This window comes from Mesoplodon bidens (genome assembly GCF_964165515.1).
Source record: "Mesoplodon bidens genome assembly, chromosome: 15".
NCBI classification, from domain to species: Eukaryota; Metazoa; Chordata; class Mammalia; order Artiodactyla; family Ziphiidae; genus Mesoplodon; species Mesoplodon bidens.
The window spans coordinates 42,720,700-42,737,453 of NC_138171.1; the positions used below are offsets into that span (position 1 = coordinate 42,720,700).

At 39.3% G+C, this 16,754-nt stretch overlaps 1 protein-coding gene across 5 annotated transcripts in view; it reads right to left on the reverse strand.

Moving 5' to 3' along the window:
- The window catches only part of LOC308628400 (S-adenosyl-L-methionine-dependent tRNA 4-demethylwyosine synthase TYW1), a 216,535-nt gene that overhangs the window by 62,486 nt on the left and 137,295 nt on the right, over positions 1-16,754 (reverse strand). For 2 of the 5 annotated variants that reach the window (XM_081255244.1, XM_081255243.1), the window contains exon 16: positions 2,662-5,727. The exons of 2 other annotated variants lie outside the window; for them this stretch is intronic. In XM_081255244.1, coding sequence (XP_081111370.1) covers positions 5,506-5,727 — 222 coding nt within the window. In that variant the 3' untranslated portion in view covers positions 2,662-5,505. Of the gene's footprint in view, positions 1-2,661; positions 5,728-14,604; positions 14,669-16,754 lie in introns of those variants that run through there. One more of the 5 variants, XM_081255245.1, reaches the window with a different exon arrangement.

Below are 16,754 nucleotides of genomic sequence, written 5' to 3' on the forward strand. Positions count from 1 at the left end.
ATGTGCCACGACCCTTCCCCACGTGGTCTTTGAGCATGCTCAGTCCTCTACCTGCAGTGTTCTTCCCCTGTCCCTAGATCTCTTACATTGTTTTTATATCTACAACGGGTTCTGAAAGTGTGGTCTCTTAGCAGCATTTGCATAACACAGAAACCTGTTAGAAAAGCAAATTCTTCTGCATTGCACACCTACTATATCAGAAGCTCTGGAGTGGGGTCCAGAAACATGTTTTAACAAGCCCTCCGAGTGACTCTGATGCATGAGAAAGTTGGAAGCCATTGGTCCAGAAAGGCCTTCGTCACCCAAGGTTTCTTCTGAGCTTTTTGGTTCATTTGACTCTTTTTGGTATTTAGTATAAAGACCAAAACTACATAATTTTTCTCCCAAATCTCCATTGATTTATCCTACATTCCTTATGTTATATCCTATACTGCTTTTCATAAACATTAAGGTTTGCCTCTGTGCTTTTTTAAAAAAAGCTTTATTGAGATATATTTCATATACCTTAAAATCCACCCATTTAAAGTGTATAGTATTTAGTATATTCACAAAGTTGTGCATTCATAGCTGATTTTAGCTATTTGCATCTTCCTGTTTTCTTGGTGAGTCTAGCTAAAGGTCTGCCAATTTTGTTGATTTTTTTAAAGAACCAACTTCCGATTTCATTAATTTTTTCTTTTTCTTTTCTTTCCTTTCATTTATTTCTGCCCTAGTGTTGATTATTTTTTTCCTTTAGCTCACTTTGAGTTTAGTTGTTCTTTTTCTAGTTCCTTAAGATGGAAGGTTAGGTTATTAATTTGAGATGTATCTTCCTTTTAATGTAGGCATTTACAGCTATAAATTCCCTCTAAGCACTATATTACCAGCATCCCATAAGTTTTGGTATGTTGTGTTTTCATTTTCCTTCATCTCAAAAGTCTTTCCTAATTTCCTTGTGATTCCCTCTTTGACCCATTGTTTGTTTAGGACATTGGCTAATTGCTACATATTTATGAATTTCCCAAATTTTCTTCTGCTGTTGATTTCTAATGATTTCTAATTTCATTCCATTGGTCAGAGACTATACTTTGCATAATTTCAATCCTTTTAAACTTACTGAGACTTGTTTTATGATCTAACATACAGTCTATACTGGAGAATGTTCCATGGGCACTTGAGAATAATGTGTTGTTGGTGGAGCATCCTATAGAGGCCTTTAGGTGTACTTGGTTTATAGTGTTGCTCAAATCTCTTATTTCCTTTTTGGGCTTTGGCCTAGTTGCTCTATCCATTATCGTAAGTGGGTTATGTAAGTCTCCAATTACTACTGAATCATCTCCCTTCAATTCTGTCAGGTTTTGCTTCACATATTTTGGGGCTCTGTTGTTAGTTAGGTCCATGCATGTTTAAAATCATTACATCTTTCTAGTAAGATGTAATTATAAATAATTATAATAATTACAATTTATCATTATAAAATGTCCCTTTTGTCCCCACAAACAATTTTTGTCTTCAAGTCTATTTTTTTGATATTAGTACAACCACTCTTTGTTTTGATAACTGCTTCCATGGTATACCTTTCTCGATTCTTTTAGTCTTTGAATCTAAAGTGTGTCTATTGTGAACAGCATGTAATTGGATTTAAAAGAAAAATACATTCTGCCTCTTTTGATTGGGGTATTTAATCTATTTACGTAATATACTTACCCAATAAGGCAAGATTTGTGCCTGACATTTTTGCTATTTGTTTTTTGAATGTCTTAGATCTTTGTTGTTTTGTTACTGTTACTGTCTTCTAAATAGATATTTTCTAGTGTACCTTTTAAATTCTCGTTTCTTTGTGATACTGTGATTTATAATAAGAAATATACATTATTTAAATATAAATATTAAATTATTAAATATACGTATTCTCTCCCAGTTCCTGGCATAGAGTTCCTAAAACCCTTGGAATTTGCTAAGCGATGACCATAACAACAACAACAACAACAACAACAACAACACGGGTGTCTTTTGTTATGTTAATGAGGCGACTTTTGGAAAGCCCTTTGGTAACCTAAGGAAGGGGACTCATTGCCAGGGCCACCAACCAAGTGATTAGAGGGTTGGGAACTTTCAGAACCACCCCGGACCTCTGGAGAGGGGAGAGGGGCTGGAGATTAAGGTCAATCACCAATGGCCAATGATTTAATCAATCGTGCCTATGTAATGAAGTCTCTATAAAAACCCAAAAGGACTGGGTTTGGAGAGCTTCCAGACTGGTGAACACATGATCTGGGAGAGTGGCATGCTTGCAAAAGGCATGGAAGCCCTATGTTCCTTCCCACGTACCTTGCCCTGTGTATCTCTTCCATCTGGCTGTTCCTGAGTTATACCCTTCTATAATAAACCAATAATCTAGTAAGTAAAATGTTTCTCTGAGTTCTGTGAGCCGCTCTAGCACATTAATCAAACCCACGGGAACCTCCAATCTATAGCTGGTTGGTCAGAAGCACAGGTGACAACCTGGACTTGTGACTGGCATCTGAAGTTGGGGGGCAGAGCATTTAACCTGTGGGATCTGATGCTATCGCCAGGTAGACGGTCAGAATTAAGCTGAACTGCAGGACACCCAGCCGGTGTTGGAGAACTGTTTGGTGTGGGGGGGAAAATCCACACATTGAAACTGTGAGCAGAATCGTATTTGTTTTACTATAACTTTTAAAATTTATTCTTAGTGGCTGCTCTTGGGATTACAATTAGCATCTTAAAACAATCTGCTTTGGAAACATACCCACTTAATTTTAACAGTGGGTAGTCAAGACTTGCTCCAATATACCTCTGTTCCCCTCACACTTCTTTCATGTTATTACTGTCATGCAAATTACATCTTTATACATTCTAAGTCCATCAACACAGTTTTATAAATACTGCTTTATGCAGCTACCTTATAAAACAGATAGGAGAGTTACAAACAAAAGTACATTTGTATTGTCTTCTGTAAAACTTACGTAGTTACTTTCACCAGTGCTGTTTATTTCTTCACGTGGTTTCAAGTTAGTGCCTAACGTACTTTCATTAAGCCCTGAGGACTCCTCCTCACAGGCAGGTCTGCTGGTGATGAATTCTTTTACTTCTTGCTTATCTGAAAATGTCTTAATTTCTTCTTTAATTTTGAAGGAAGATTAAGCTAGGCATAGAATTTTTGGTTGAAAGTCTCTTCTTCCAGCTCTTTTAAGATACCATTCCACTGTCTTTTGGCCTCCATGCTTTCTGATGAGAAGTAAACTGTTAATTTTATTAAGGTTCAGTAGTTTCTCTTAACAGATGATTTTCAGCTCACGGCAAAGCTTTGGTTAAACTCTCGAAGTTCTAAAATTCTTTGATTTTAGTTGTTTTGCCCATATTTTCACTATTTTAGAGGGAGAGTGAGTTCACTGAGGTTCTCACTCTGTCATTTTGGAAGCTGATCTCGTTTCATGTTGTTTGAATTATTTTAGACAACATTCTTTAATATCTTGTAAAGCAATTTTCCTTGAATAATTATTTTTCTATAATCTTGTAACTATTCTTACCTGGCTAGTTTTTCAGCAGAATTTTAGAATCGCTTGCTCAAACTCCAACAATAACTTCCACTGGACATCTAGAATGCTATTTTTCAAACAGCTCACCTTCTAAGAATATTCAAGCTTCCCCATCTCTTCTACTTTAATACTGCTCAGCAAACATTTAATTTTTTTCATCCAGATTCCACTGTATTTTTTTCCCCTAGGCATTTAAAATTTTCTGCTGTGACTGTGAACTGGGATTAATATGCCATGTTATTTTTTTTTTTAATATAAAGCAAACACTTCCTGGGTGGCAGAGGGAGAAAAACTGCTCATTTATGTGCCTAAAGTTAATGGAGTCAGGAGGGCTCATTCTGGTGGTGAGAGGTTTGCTTTTGTTTTTTTTTCTTTGAAGCAACAGAATATCTTCATTCAAATTAAATCTTGAGCAGAACCTCAATGCATAAAAAATAAAAGTAGCATTGCCCGGTTGAAAAAGAGGTTGAAGGACGGTCCAAAGCCCAGCATGCACTGCCGCCTGCCCTGCTCCTTATGGCAGCCCCAGAGGGGGCTTCCTACAGCTGTGAGCCCAGTTAACTGTCACAAACAGGAGCCCATCTGTGCGCTCCTTAGCATGAGCTCTTGCTTTTTAATACTCTGCTCTAATTTAAGGTTTGAATAGAGATTTTCCATCTCTACTCAACAACCATTAACATATCTGAGCTTCAGTGAGCTCCTGCCTCACTGGCCCGGACCACTCCCATCTCTTGTCTGTCTCTGGGGTCAACAGAACAGGAGACTGAACGCATGCTTGAAGATGTGGTGACTTCAAGAACATCTGATTTCATCCTATGGCACAGAGAGACTCTATCGCTTAGAAATAAATACAGTGCCCAGTTTTCAACTAAATGAGTAAGTAGATTATATTATTATGAACTTTACTTCAGCAGAGAATAGAGGAGGAATATAAGGAGGAGATGGGTCTGACAGGGCTTAGAACCACGGGACTAGAAGCATCTTTAAAAATTTTCAAAAGAAAATGTGTGGTCCAAGTCTCCACAAAAGATATTTTATTAAAATTTTAGGATAAAGGAATTTTTTAAATAACTATAATACTTTTAAAAAACTACTGAGTATTTAGTGATGTTTTCAACTAGGAAAAAACTTGAAACTTAAAGAACAGATTGCAGAAAGTAGCTAGGGCTACAAGAGTGAAAGAAGATGGAAACCTGTTATATGTATAGTGATGAGAGGCTTAAACACTGACTTTTCAAACCAAAAACAAATTGTACTCATTGTTTCACTAATTTGTGAGACTAATTATTCAGTGACATCATATGATAATTCCTCTTACAGAAGAAGAGAGATTTTACTCTAATCCAGCTCACATACTACTTTCTATGGCAATCTGTATGGGAATAGAATGAGATCTAGTAGTTTTAGACCCAAATCAGTTTCTAAAGAGTTGGTACTAAATGAATATTTAAAGAAATCTATGTAGTATTTAAAATAATTGAGAATTATGACATTACTTTCAGAAAGTGTTATCTTAAGATGTAAGGAAGGGATGGAGATCTTAGAGGAAGCAGATACACTGACCTCAGGGTAGTACAACTGACAAAGGCCAACAGCCCATGACGGGGGAAGAGGAACAGAAATTCACTCTGCACGACACTCCCATGGTTGGCATTCTAGGCAGTCTTCCTAATTATAATTCAAAACTAATAAAGATTGTGTACTTCCCCCTCAAAATGATTTTCTTTCAGAAGTAAACTCAGAAAAGGGACTGAGTTCTGGAAAGAGACGGTGAGGCTGAGTCCCAGGCACTCAAAGCGTGGCTGCTGTCTCCCGAGCCTCAGGATGTGACTTGCGTCCCCTTACACCCTTCTCTATGTGAAATATAATTTGTGTAATTTGTCCTTGGAAAAATCACAGTGGAGTCTGAGAACCTTCTGGGGCAATCAGTTTGTGTCCTTCGGTATCCTAAATTCAGATAATCTCAACATCCAGAAATATCCTTTGATTTGTTCTTTCTCTGATATCTTGTGTCCTTGGGATCAAAGCCTCTTTCGTTGGCACCAAATAATGCCCAGTGAGGAGTTTTGGCCATGTAATCCTTGGCACTGAAAGTTTTGGATCCACCACTGTCTTCATATTCCTGGATGAGCTCCTGGAAGCGGCTGTAATCAATCCACGTCCACCATTCTCTGCCAATCTTAAACTGGCAAGAAAAAAAGTAGTCAGGTCAGAACTGAAAACACCCATAAAAAATGTCAAGTAAGTATCAAAAAATCAAAAATGAGCCTGATACTTTCTCCCTATCATGTTAAAGAAAATTCTTTTGAGCTCCAGACATGGCTCCGTATCAAAGCAGAATGTTCTATACACAATCAAAGGAGAGTTTCTTTTCCCTTAGGACCACTTCCGTGCTGGACTGGAAGGCCCAGTGGCTGAATAAAGAATACATCCTAGAACTGAAAGTCAAGGATGTGTTTATCTTGAGCAGTATCACTGGAAGAAGATTAATGAAGTTTTTTGGCATTAGCACGTGTTAATGGTCAAGCGAATTCAGATTCCTCTGGTTGCCAGTTTTCCCTGGTATGAATTTTCATGCTTGTGTTAGCAGCACCTAGTGGAATCCCTTTATTACTAAATTTTGCTTGAGTTATTAGTGAAGCTTTAATCGATGACTTTCTAATTCTGAAACGCTAACTTAATGACTCAAACTAGCCCCTTTAGCCTAACATGAATACAATATTTCATTAACGGAAAGCCTTGTTAAGAATTTCAATTCAATAAAGGGGAATAATCCAATTTGTACTCTTTTAAGAAAACTGCTTCTCAAAAGTCGCTGTAGAATAATGACCACAAATGAAGAAAAGAGAAAGTAAGTTGAGGAGGCTCTGAAGGAACTACAAATTGAATTGTGAAGGCTTTTAATTCAAAGCAACCACTTGGCATTCAATCGTGTAAATGTATAATACATTGGTATTTGATTTATAAATGGACAAATCTTTGTTATGCCACCGTTTTTTAAAAAAACCTGATTATGAACCAAGGTAAGTAACAATTTCATGTCCTAGCTGAGAAAAATATTGAAAATATATAGGTTCCTGGATTTAGAATATTAAAATATGCTGTATTTAAATAACATCTAATTTTTTACCCAACAGCTAGAAGCTTTCTAAGGGAAAAAATGCCACATAAATGGGAAAGTTTAGTCTACCTATGAATCATGAAAAATTTTCTTCTAATAAGACCATTCCTTGAAAACTTGCCCTAAGAGCTCTATGAATTCTATAACTCAAGATGTAAAATCCACATTGCCCACCATTTTCCCTCTCAAGGCTGACTGCTCTCAAATGTTCTCTACCACTAGGAGAGTAATCACTGTCATCCCCGGGTGCTGAACCTCAAAACTAGAGTCAAAGGCGTCCCTCCTTTCCCTGGCCGCTTACACCCCAAACATGGTCAGGCCTTATCAATTCCTCCTTAGCTGTACTTCCATGGCCACATTCTGGCACTGCCCTAAGGCAGGCCCTCACTTCTAGAAGTCGGCAACAGTCTGCCAGCTGACTGTCTGATTCCAGTTTGGGCTGCTTCCAGCTTCTGCAGGCTGCACTAGATGGCTATGCCTATGGCAGAATAGAGCGCCACGACCTAGGACATGCCGTCTAAATGTCACACCTCCAACTGGAGGCTGCTCATGAGCTACCCGCCCCCTCTGGTGACTCATATGTTGTTACCTATGTCTGATTAACACCTACTTAAGCCTCAAATCTCTTCATAAATGTCCTTTGCTCTGGGAAGTCCTCCTGAATCCCTTTAGACGACCGTGACAGTCCCCTGCCACAGGCCTTCACTACACCCTGAACTCGCCCAACAAGAGCACATTATACTTGCTTCCATAGCCACTTCCCCCGTTCCACCCCCCATCCTGCCAAGACTGCTGGTTTCATGACTATTCCTGACGTATTATAACCTCTTCCTCCTTACCTCTCTTAATAAAGCTAGAAGTCCATACAATGAAAACATTTCCACCTGTTCTCCTGACATCTTGAGATACAGGATGGAATTTTGTTGCTACTGGCTCCATAGAATAGTGTGGACTCTGTTCACAGTGCACTCATGATAGAGGGCACAACGTTCACACGTGACTGAAAGTGGGCTGACTTCCCAACCAGTGCAGGATTAAACGTGTCATTAACTCGGATGACAGTAAAACAAGGCCGATAACAATGCCTACCTTTGATTCCTCCCTCCTACTAACATTTATGGAGTGCCAACTATGGACTTGGCCCAGTCACAGACAATTAAAAACTAGTTATAATATAACATGGTGTGTGCAGTGAGTGCACTCTGGGAATGCAGAGAAAGGTGATAAATCACAGCCAGCCCCCAGCCCCCAGTGGCCCCGCTAAAAAGAGTCCTCCTGGGGGTTCCCTGCTTCACTTGCTGAGTTAAACAGATACCATGTTCTCCTCTCCCCTGTGTCTTTCCCTTTTTGGGTTCAGAGCTCTAGGTCTGAACTCTGAACCCTCAGTGCCCACAATTCTGGTCTTCCTTTTCCCTCAAACTCTGACGAGAATCACTTGCCATGGATATTCCAAGAGGAACTAAAGGATTAGCTTGGACTACAGCAACAGATTTAAAATCTTTTTTCTTTGCCACAACTTACAGTAAGAACCATATTTTACATCTTGATCTAGTACACACATTCACATACATACACTCTGGAAACACAACTTTCACAAAACTATAGTCAATGTATTTCATTTAAAAACCTGCCAGCTGCAACCCACTGCACTGATTTCCTAATTCTTAATGCAGCTGGAATATCTGGCCTCCTAACTACAGAACTCTACCCTGGCTTAAAACAGAAGAAATTAGTTGCTTGGATATGACAACTATTGACAACAACAAGTTGCATGGATATGACAACTATAAGCTAATATCTGACAACTGACAACTCGGACTGCCAATGTCTAAAAAAACAAACTAGAAGACCAAGTAAATGTGACAGAAGGCTGGTGTATTAGTTTGCCTGGCTGCATAACAAAATACCATAGACTGGGTGTCTTAAACCACAAAAGTTAATTTTCTCACGGTTCTCGATGCTAGAAGCCTAAGGCGAAGGTTCCAACAGACAGCCCCCTTCTCACTTTGGCTTCGCGTGGCATCTTCTCACTATGTGCACAAGCAGAGGATGTGGGTGGGGGCGCTCTGGTGTCTTTACTTATAAGGGCACCAACCCCATCAGATCAGGGCCTCACCTTATGACCTCATTTAACCTTCACTGCTGCCTTAGAGACCCCATCCCAAAGGTGGCCATACTGGTTGGGGGGGGTGGGGTGGGGTGGTTAAGACTTCAACATAGGAATTTTGAAGGGACATAAACCCTCAGTCTATAACCGTAGGTTACTCTCAAATTAACGCTGAGCTATAAAACCTCTAAGACAAAACTGCATCCACACATATCCCCCTCTCAAGACAATGTGAGAATAATCGCGTTGAATAATAGCTCAGAAAAAGTCAAAATATTCCACGCAAAAGGCAGAAGCTAAAAGGGCAAACTTTAGTATGATTGGCACAAAAATAAAGCTGAAAGTTGGAGCTGCATAAACAGAGGAATGAAACCCCAAATCACAAAATTTGAGGTTAAGTATGCTGAGACATGAGGTCACCCTGCTTCAAGAATTCCTCAAATCCAACAGTAAGGGAAGAGGAAATCTATGCAGAATTACAAATAAACTCAAAAGGTTACATATGATCTCAAAAATACACAAGCGCAATACGGTATGGCCTGACTAGATGATGCCAGGCTGCTGAGGATATGTGTGTGGTCTTGCTGGCCAGACCGGCCAGTTCTACAGGCTCCCACCACCTAGAACAATCAAACTGTGGTACAAAGGGCCCTGTTCTCATTACTTCCATATTTTTCACACTTGGAAAATTTCATTAAACAGAATGATGACAAATAGGTCCTTTATTATTTTAAATGTTTAATAAGGTTCTATTAAAGACGTCAGATTAAACACAGGCATTTGCTTCATTTCTTCTTAAAATCTCACTAAAATGACTGTAAAGGTATTTCTAAAACATATATAACCTATAAAAACAAAGAGGTCAGGAGAGGAGAAAACAGTATCAAACTTTTAGAAGCTTAAAAGATGATAGATAAGCAATAACTGGCTTAGCAGACCCAAGAGAGCTGAATCCTAAACTAGCAAACAGAAAAATCCAAGATTCAACCCAATTTATGCTTCAGAATTCCCCAAAGGCCCCAAACTGGTAGCACCAGTCACCCCTGGAAGTGGGGCATAAGAGGCCCCAACTCCCCCCCGCAAAAAAAAGAGCCCCAAAATTGGTTTACATTCTGACTAAGAAATTGTTAGAATCTCAAGTTTCGGACCCCCTGGACATACACACAGCTGAGCACCTACCCAACCCACCCACCCCACCCCCCAACAGAAGACAAGAGGTTTATTCTAGGAAGACAATAAAATAGAAAATCTGTGGACTATGGGAAAGCAGGTACAGCGGAGAACAGGGCTGTCACACTGAAAATGAGGGATCAAAACAGCCGTACTCACTGCTTCCTGACCCTTGGTGGCCATGAAGACTTCTTGGGTTCCCTAAGGAAATGGCCCAGGTAGATTTCTCTAAGATAAAGTCAAGCCCAGTCTACACATTTAGGATTCTCAGTACGCTTTTTAGTCTCGTACTTAAATATGAGCAGACAACTGACGATCAACTGAGGAAAACTTCTAACATGGAAGAGAGATAAAATAAACAAAAAGAAAAGAGTAACAGAGTAAACAGAGCCTAGGGTAGGGAGGAAATGACAAAACAAAATAAAAATCCAAACAACTAAACTAAAACAATTATCCTCAGAGAAATGAGAGATTACTGTATTCATTTTAAAAAGTTATACTATAAAAAGAAACACTCAAAGAATGAAAAAGACTTTAGATTTTAAAATTATAGAAATGGAAACGAAAGATTCTTGAGAAAGTTTAGAAGTAAAATTTTAAACATTTCCTAGAATGTAGAGTAAAAAAGAAAGATAGAAAATAGGAGAGAAATATAAAAGAAAATTTAAGGACTAGCCCAAGAGACCCAATTTTTAAATAATAGGAGTTCCTGAAAGAAAGGAGAAGAAACAGGATGGAGGTACCTCAATGAAATAATTCTGGAGAAATTTTGAGAAGTGAAGGCCACGAGTTTCCAGATTGAAGGGGTCCATAACGGATGAAAACAGACATACTGTCTGAGGCCCAACTCAGTGAAATTTCACGGAGGGAAATCAATGGAGACAAAGGGAAATCTAATAAGGAAGAATGGTCTTGTACAAAGGATTAAGAATCAGAAGGACTTCAGAGTTCTCAACAGCTACACTGAAAGCTTAAAGACAGGGCTCCAATTGCACAGGGAAAATAATTTCCAACCTAGAATTCTATATCCAGCAAAACTATCAATCATATGTGTAGGGAGAATAAAAATATTTTTAGAAATTCAAAGCCTCAATAAATTGCACCTCCCACATACCCTTTCTCAGGAATCTACTGGAGGATGCTTCACCTGAATGAGGGAGTAAATTAAAAAGAGACCTGAAAAAACAGGAACAAGATACCCCACACAGGAGAAAGCTAAAAGAAACCCCAGTAGGACAGCTGTGTGTCCAATGTAGGTGGGTCAGAAAGTGCCCCTGGAGAGACTCCTTTAAAAAGATGAACCTGACAGACAATTCAACACATCTGAAAGTCTGAAAGGAGAAATAGATGATGGCAGAGAGTTCAAGAGTTGATTTAGCTCAAGAACATAGAACAGACAAAAAAAAAAAAGAAGACAAATATTAACTCCAGGAAAACCAAAAAGTTGTACCAGAAACAAATGGCAATCATAAAAGATTGCACTGCTCAACAGTGAATACTATTCATATGGTCATAATAATGCATAAAATTATGGCATATGTATGCTGGGAAGGTGGGAGAAGAGGAAGTGTGTGATGAGAAAAAGTAGAAGAAAATTTAACCCTCATCTTCCATAATACAAAGTAAAGAGATAATGAGCAAACAGAGAAAAACAAGCAAAAAATCATCACTGTAGGTATTCTGTACAAATATTCTTCCACATGATACTGTAGTATTCTTTATTAAAAAATCAAATGATCAGCACCTTTAGGGAATATCCTTTATTATATGTTATATATATATATAATCCTATAATATAATCCTATATTATATGAAGATGCTTTATATATGTCACTTTATTTAGCTACCATAGTAGCGTTGTAAACAGAGTTACCCCTATTTTGCAGATAAGAAAAATGAAAAACAGTGAGGCTGGGATCTGAAAACAGATATACCAGTACAAAGTTCAGGAGTTCCCCCAAGACCGCTCCCACTTCTGCCACCAATTGCAAATTTAGGGGTTCCCAAGCTCACCTTCACGTTTGACAATTCACTACAAGGACCCACAGAATTCACTGAAAGCTGTTATACTCATAGTATGGCTTATTACAGCATAAGGATAGGGATTAAAATCAGCCATGGGAAGAGGCACGTGGGCAGAGCCTAGTAGAGTTCCATGCAAGGAGCTTCCCGACGTTCCCCTCAGTAGAGTCTTGGAATGTGCTACGTTCACCCAGAATGATGTCTGACAACAGGCGTGGAGTACTGCCAACCTGGGGAGCTCACCTGAGCCTTGGTGTCCAGGGATTTTAGCACCTAGACTTAGCTGCTTGCTGAGTGGCTGACCTTAGTTTCCAGCCTCTCTGGAGGTCGAGCAGGTCCTGTGGAGACCAAAGCCCCCACCCCAAACCACATATTCAGCGTAGATGATCTAGTGTGACCCAATGTGCCTCCAGATGAGCAAAGACATTCTTGTCAGGCAGGACATTCCAAGAGCTTAGAAATCACCTCCTGGAAGCTGAGGACAAATGTCAGCCCTTTCTTTGGGTAAAATTAATCCTTTATTGGATAACCAGACCTCAAAGTCCACATATAGAGAACAAAGTAGAATAATACAAAAATAAGAATCATACATACCATTTTTGTTTTCATACTCTTAAGAAGGGCTTTTATGTGATCTTAGTATCAATTATTTAGTAGTTGGCTCCTCCAAACATACAGTAATACTTAGGAACCACACAACTAGAAAAGCGCTGGTTAAAGGATGGAACAGGAGCACTGCCAGACCTTCTCAGAACTCAGAAGTACATGTTAACTGGGAAGGAGTAGACGGAGTCCTAAGGTAGTTACAGGGAGAGTGACTTTGGAATACAAAAAAAAAGAGTGCTACAGTGAATTTCCCAGGTTTATGAATTCTGTTCTCACCTGTTGTAGCTACAACTGCATTGTTTGTTCTTTGGGTAAGAGGAGGCAAAGATCCCAAAGACAGACTTCAAAGTGCACCTGACTGCCTGTGACAGTGAGACTTCAAAGTGCACCTGACTGCCTGTGACAGTGAGACGTTGAGAAGAGTTGCCACCTTTTTCTGAGTTTACTGGTGATAAGTAGCATTCCCATGGCACAGCTGCCTGGGGAACCATTTTGAGAGGCAAAACTACAACAATGCAATTGAATTCTAGATATATCCAAGTGCAATTAAAAATTTTTTATCTGGAAACTCAGTTTCTGGAGTTTCAATCTTAATCCCCCATCCTATTGGAGTAAAGCTAAGTCCTCTCAGTAGTGTCACCAAATTGCCAATTTTCTCTGACATTTTTCTGAAAGTAATTACCGGGAACAATCAGGTCTCCAATAAGAATGAGTTCCACATGTAACACAGAGGGGAAAATATTCAGTCAGTAGATTTTGTTAGGAAAACACTGCCTTAAACCCTAATGGAGACATACAGTTCCCTTCTTATTCCAACAGGGGAAGGTGTGGGAGGTGACATCTCTTCATTCCCTCCCTTTACAGATTGTGGGTTTATATATCCAAGAGGGAGGCCTCTGTGATCAGTGCTTAATTACCTACAGGGCCTCAAATTTGGCAAAAACTTTCTCAGTATTGATGATCTTGGTGAAGATTAAGGAGATGATGCTTGGTGAGCATGGGATGGGAAACTGCACCTTGTTTCCAAGGGACATTTCCCTTTCCCCACCCTGTCTGACTGCTCTGTGGCATTTGAGAGACGGTATAATGTAGTGGTCCAAAGTAGTCTTTGAATTTTGAAAGATATGGAGTTGAATTCTAACTGTGCCCTATTTGTCCCTGGAGAAGATCTGTACTCTCTTGGCCTGAGATTCTTCCTTTGGAACATGAGGAAAAATAATATTTATGACTCATAAGATTTTTGTAAGGATTAAATGAATTAATGCATGAGTAGTGTTATCAAAGTGACCTTAATAAATGTTACTGGTTGTTGAGTTTAACAGCAGACACTAAAACTAAGGAATGACACCAGACATCTCACGGATGATGGAAGATACCAGAAGATAATGAAAAGATTATGCTGGAAGACAACAAAATGGTATCTTCAAAGTGCTGGAAGGAAATACCTCAGCTTAGAGTTTTCTACTCTGATAATTTATCATTCAAGAGCAAAATTGAAATAAAGATGTTTCAGAGGAAAAAAAGACTAAGATTACCACTTACATCATCAAGAAGGAAACGGAACCCAGCAGGAACAACTGGGATGCAAGTGAGATTTACATGGCTCCATCAAAACATGCATTAATGACAGGAAAGAGTACTGGAAAGTCCCTTAATTGTGCTGAAGGAGGACAGCAATGTCAATTAACTTCACAATTAAACTAAGTAAAAACTTTTAAAATGTAAGAGTACAGGATTCTGGGAAGGTGGTGCAGTAGGAAGCATTAGGAAGACTTCTCTCAACCCAGACAAAAATTATACTGGCAGAATCTTGCCTGACATAACTATTTTGGAACTCTGAAGTCTACTGAAGGTTTGCAACTTTGAGGGGAAGGTTTGAACTGTAAACTGTAGGTAATTTCAGTTTAGATAGGCAGTAGCTACCCACCCCTCACTCCCCATGCCCACAGCAGGCAGCTGTAAACATGTTCCTGGAGCAGCCTGCATGCAGCCTGTGGGAGACAGGGTGGGCACTGAGGACCCTGTCCTCCAAACACTGGGGATCTGTCTTCTGACCATCAATTGCTGCTTCTGATCTCAGAGGTGTAAACAGATTAAATTCTGCAATCAAAAAACAGAGATTGGAAAAACGGATTAAAAAACCCATAATCCAACTATATGCTGTTTACAAGTGCTTTACTTTATGTCCAATGACAAAATAGGTTGAAAGTGAAAGGATGAAAAAAGATATTCCATGCAAATAGTAACCAAAAGGAGAAGTAGCTATAGTAATATCACACAAAATAGACGTCAAATCAAAACTGTTACAAGAGACAAAGAAGGACATTATATATCAGTAAAAGGTTCAGTAGAGCAAGACAATACAACAATTATAAACATTTATGTACCTGATCACAGATCATCAAAATATATGAAGCAGATATTGACAGAATTGAAGGGAGGAATAGACAGTTCTATAACAATAGTTGGAGACTTTAATATCTCATACTCAATAATGGATAGAACAACCAAACAGAAGATAACTACAGAAACAAAGGACTTGAACAACACAATAAATCAACTAGATCAACAGACATACATATATAAAAGTCCTAGCCAGAGCAATTAGACAAGAAAAAGGAAAAAAAGCATCCAAATAAGAAATGAAGAAGTAAAATTATCTCTGTTCAAAGACAATATGGTTTTATACATAGGCAAGTCTTCTCTTGAGAATTTGGCACTTGAGATTGAACCAGGTGGTGGTGGATGCTTGAGCTAAATTGGGGCTACAGCAGCCATAACAAGTGGTTTGAAAATGAAGAAGCAAAAGAAGCCATGAGAGAGGGAGGGAGGAAGGGAATAATGTCCTTTGTTATCTTCTAGAAATTTTATAGAGTTATAGTTTATGTTTAAGTCTAAGGTATATTTTGAAAGTTGTAAGATCATCTCAAAAGACACAGAAAGGGCTTCCCTGGTGGCACAGTGGTTGAGAGTCCGCCTGCCGATTCAGGGGACGCGGGTTCGTGCCCTGGTCTGGGAAGATCCCACGTGCCACGGAGCGGCTGAGCCCGTGAGCCATGGTCGCTGAGCCTGCGCGTCCGGAGCCTGTGCTCCACAACGGGAGAGGCCACAACGGTGGTAGGCCCGCGTACCGCAAAAAAAAAAAAAAAAGACACAGAAAAAACATTTGATAAAATTCAACATCCGTTCATGATAGAAACTCTTAATAAATTAGGCAGGGAAGAAACATATCTCAACATAATAAAGGCTGTGTAAGACAAGCCCATACTCAATGGTACAAGGCAGAAAGCTTTCCCTCTAGGATCGGGAAGAAAACAAGGATGCTTATTCTCACTACTCCTACTCAGCACAGTACCAGAAGTCTTAGGTAGAGCAATCATGCAAGAAAAAAAATAAAATTAAAGGTATCAGAATTGGAAAGGAAGATGTAAAATTGCCTCTATTTGCTGATGACATGAACCATGAAAGAAAAATTGATAACTTTATTAAAATGAGAAATATTTGCTCTGAGAAAGGCACAGGTAAGAGAATGAAGAATCGGGTCATGTAGACTGGGAGAGAATATTTGCAAAACATATCTGATAAATGACTTGTATTCAAAATATCTTTTAAAAACTCTTAAAACTCAACAATAACCAAACAACCAATCCAATTAAATAAATGGGCAAAAGATCTGACCTCTTTACCAAAGATGTACAGAAGGCAAACAAGCATAAGAAAAATATGTTCATTCATGTTTCCATGCCATTATACGTTTTTCAAAACTTACAGAACTTTATATAACACAAGTACTGAACCTTAAAGTATGCAAGTTTAAAAAGTCATTTGGGAGGTCAGGGGAACCTAGGAAGAGGAGCAGACTGTGACAAGAGAGTCTACTAAATTACAAATGTGTGAAATAACTTCAGTGAAGGGGAGGGGGTGGAAAGGGCACTGACCTAGTAATTTTAAAAATAAGTGGAGCCGGGCTTCCCTGGTGGCACAGTGGTTGAGAGTCCGCCTACCCAATGCAGGGGACACGGGTTCATGCCCCGGTCTGGGAGGATCCCACATGCCGCGGAGCGGCTGGGCCTGTGAGCCATGGCCGCTGAGCCTGCGCGTCGGAGCCTGTGCTCTGCAACGGGAGAGGCCACACAGTGAGAGGCCCACATACCACAAAAAAAAAAAAAAAAAAAAAAAAAAGTGG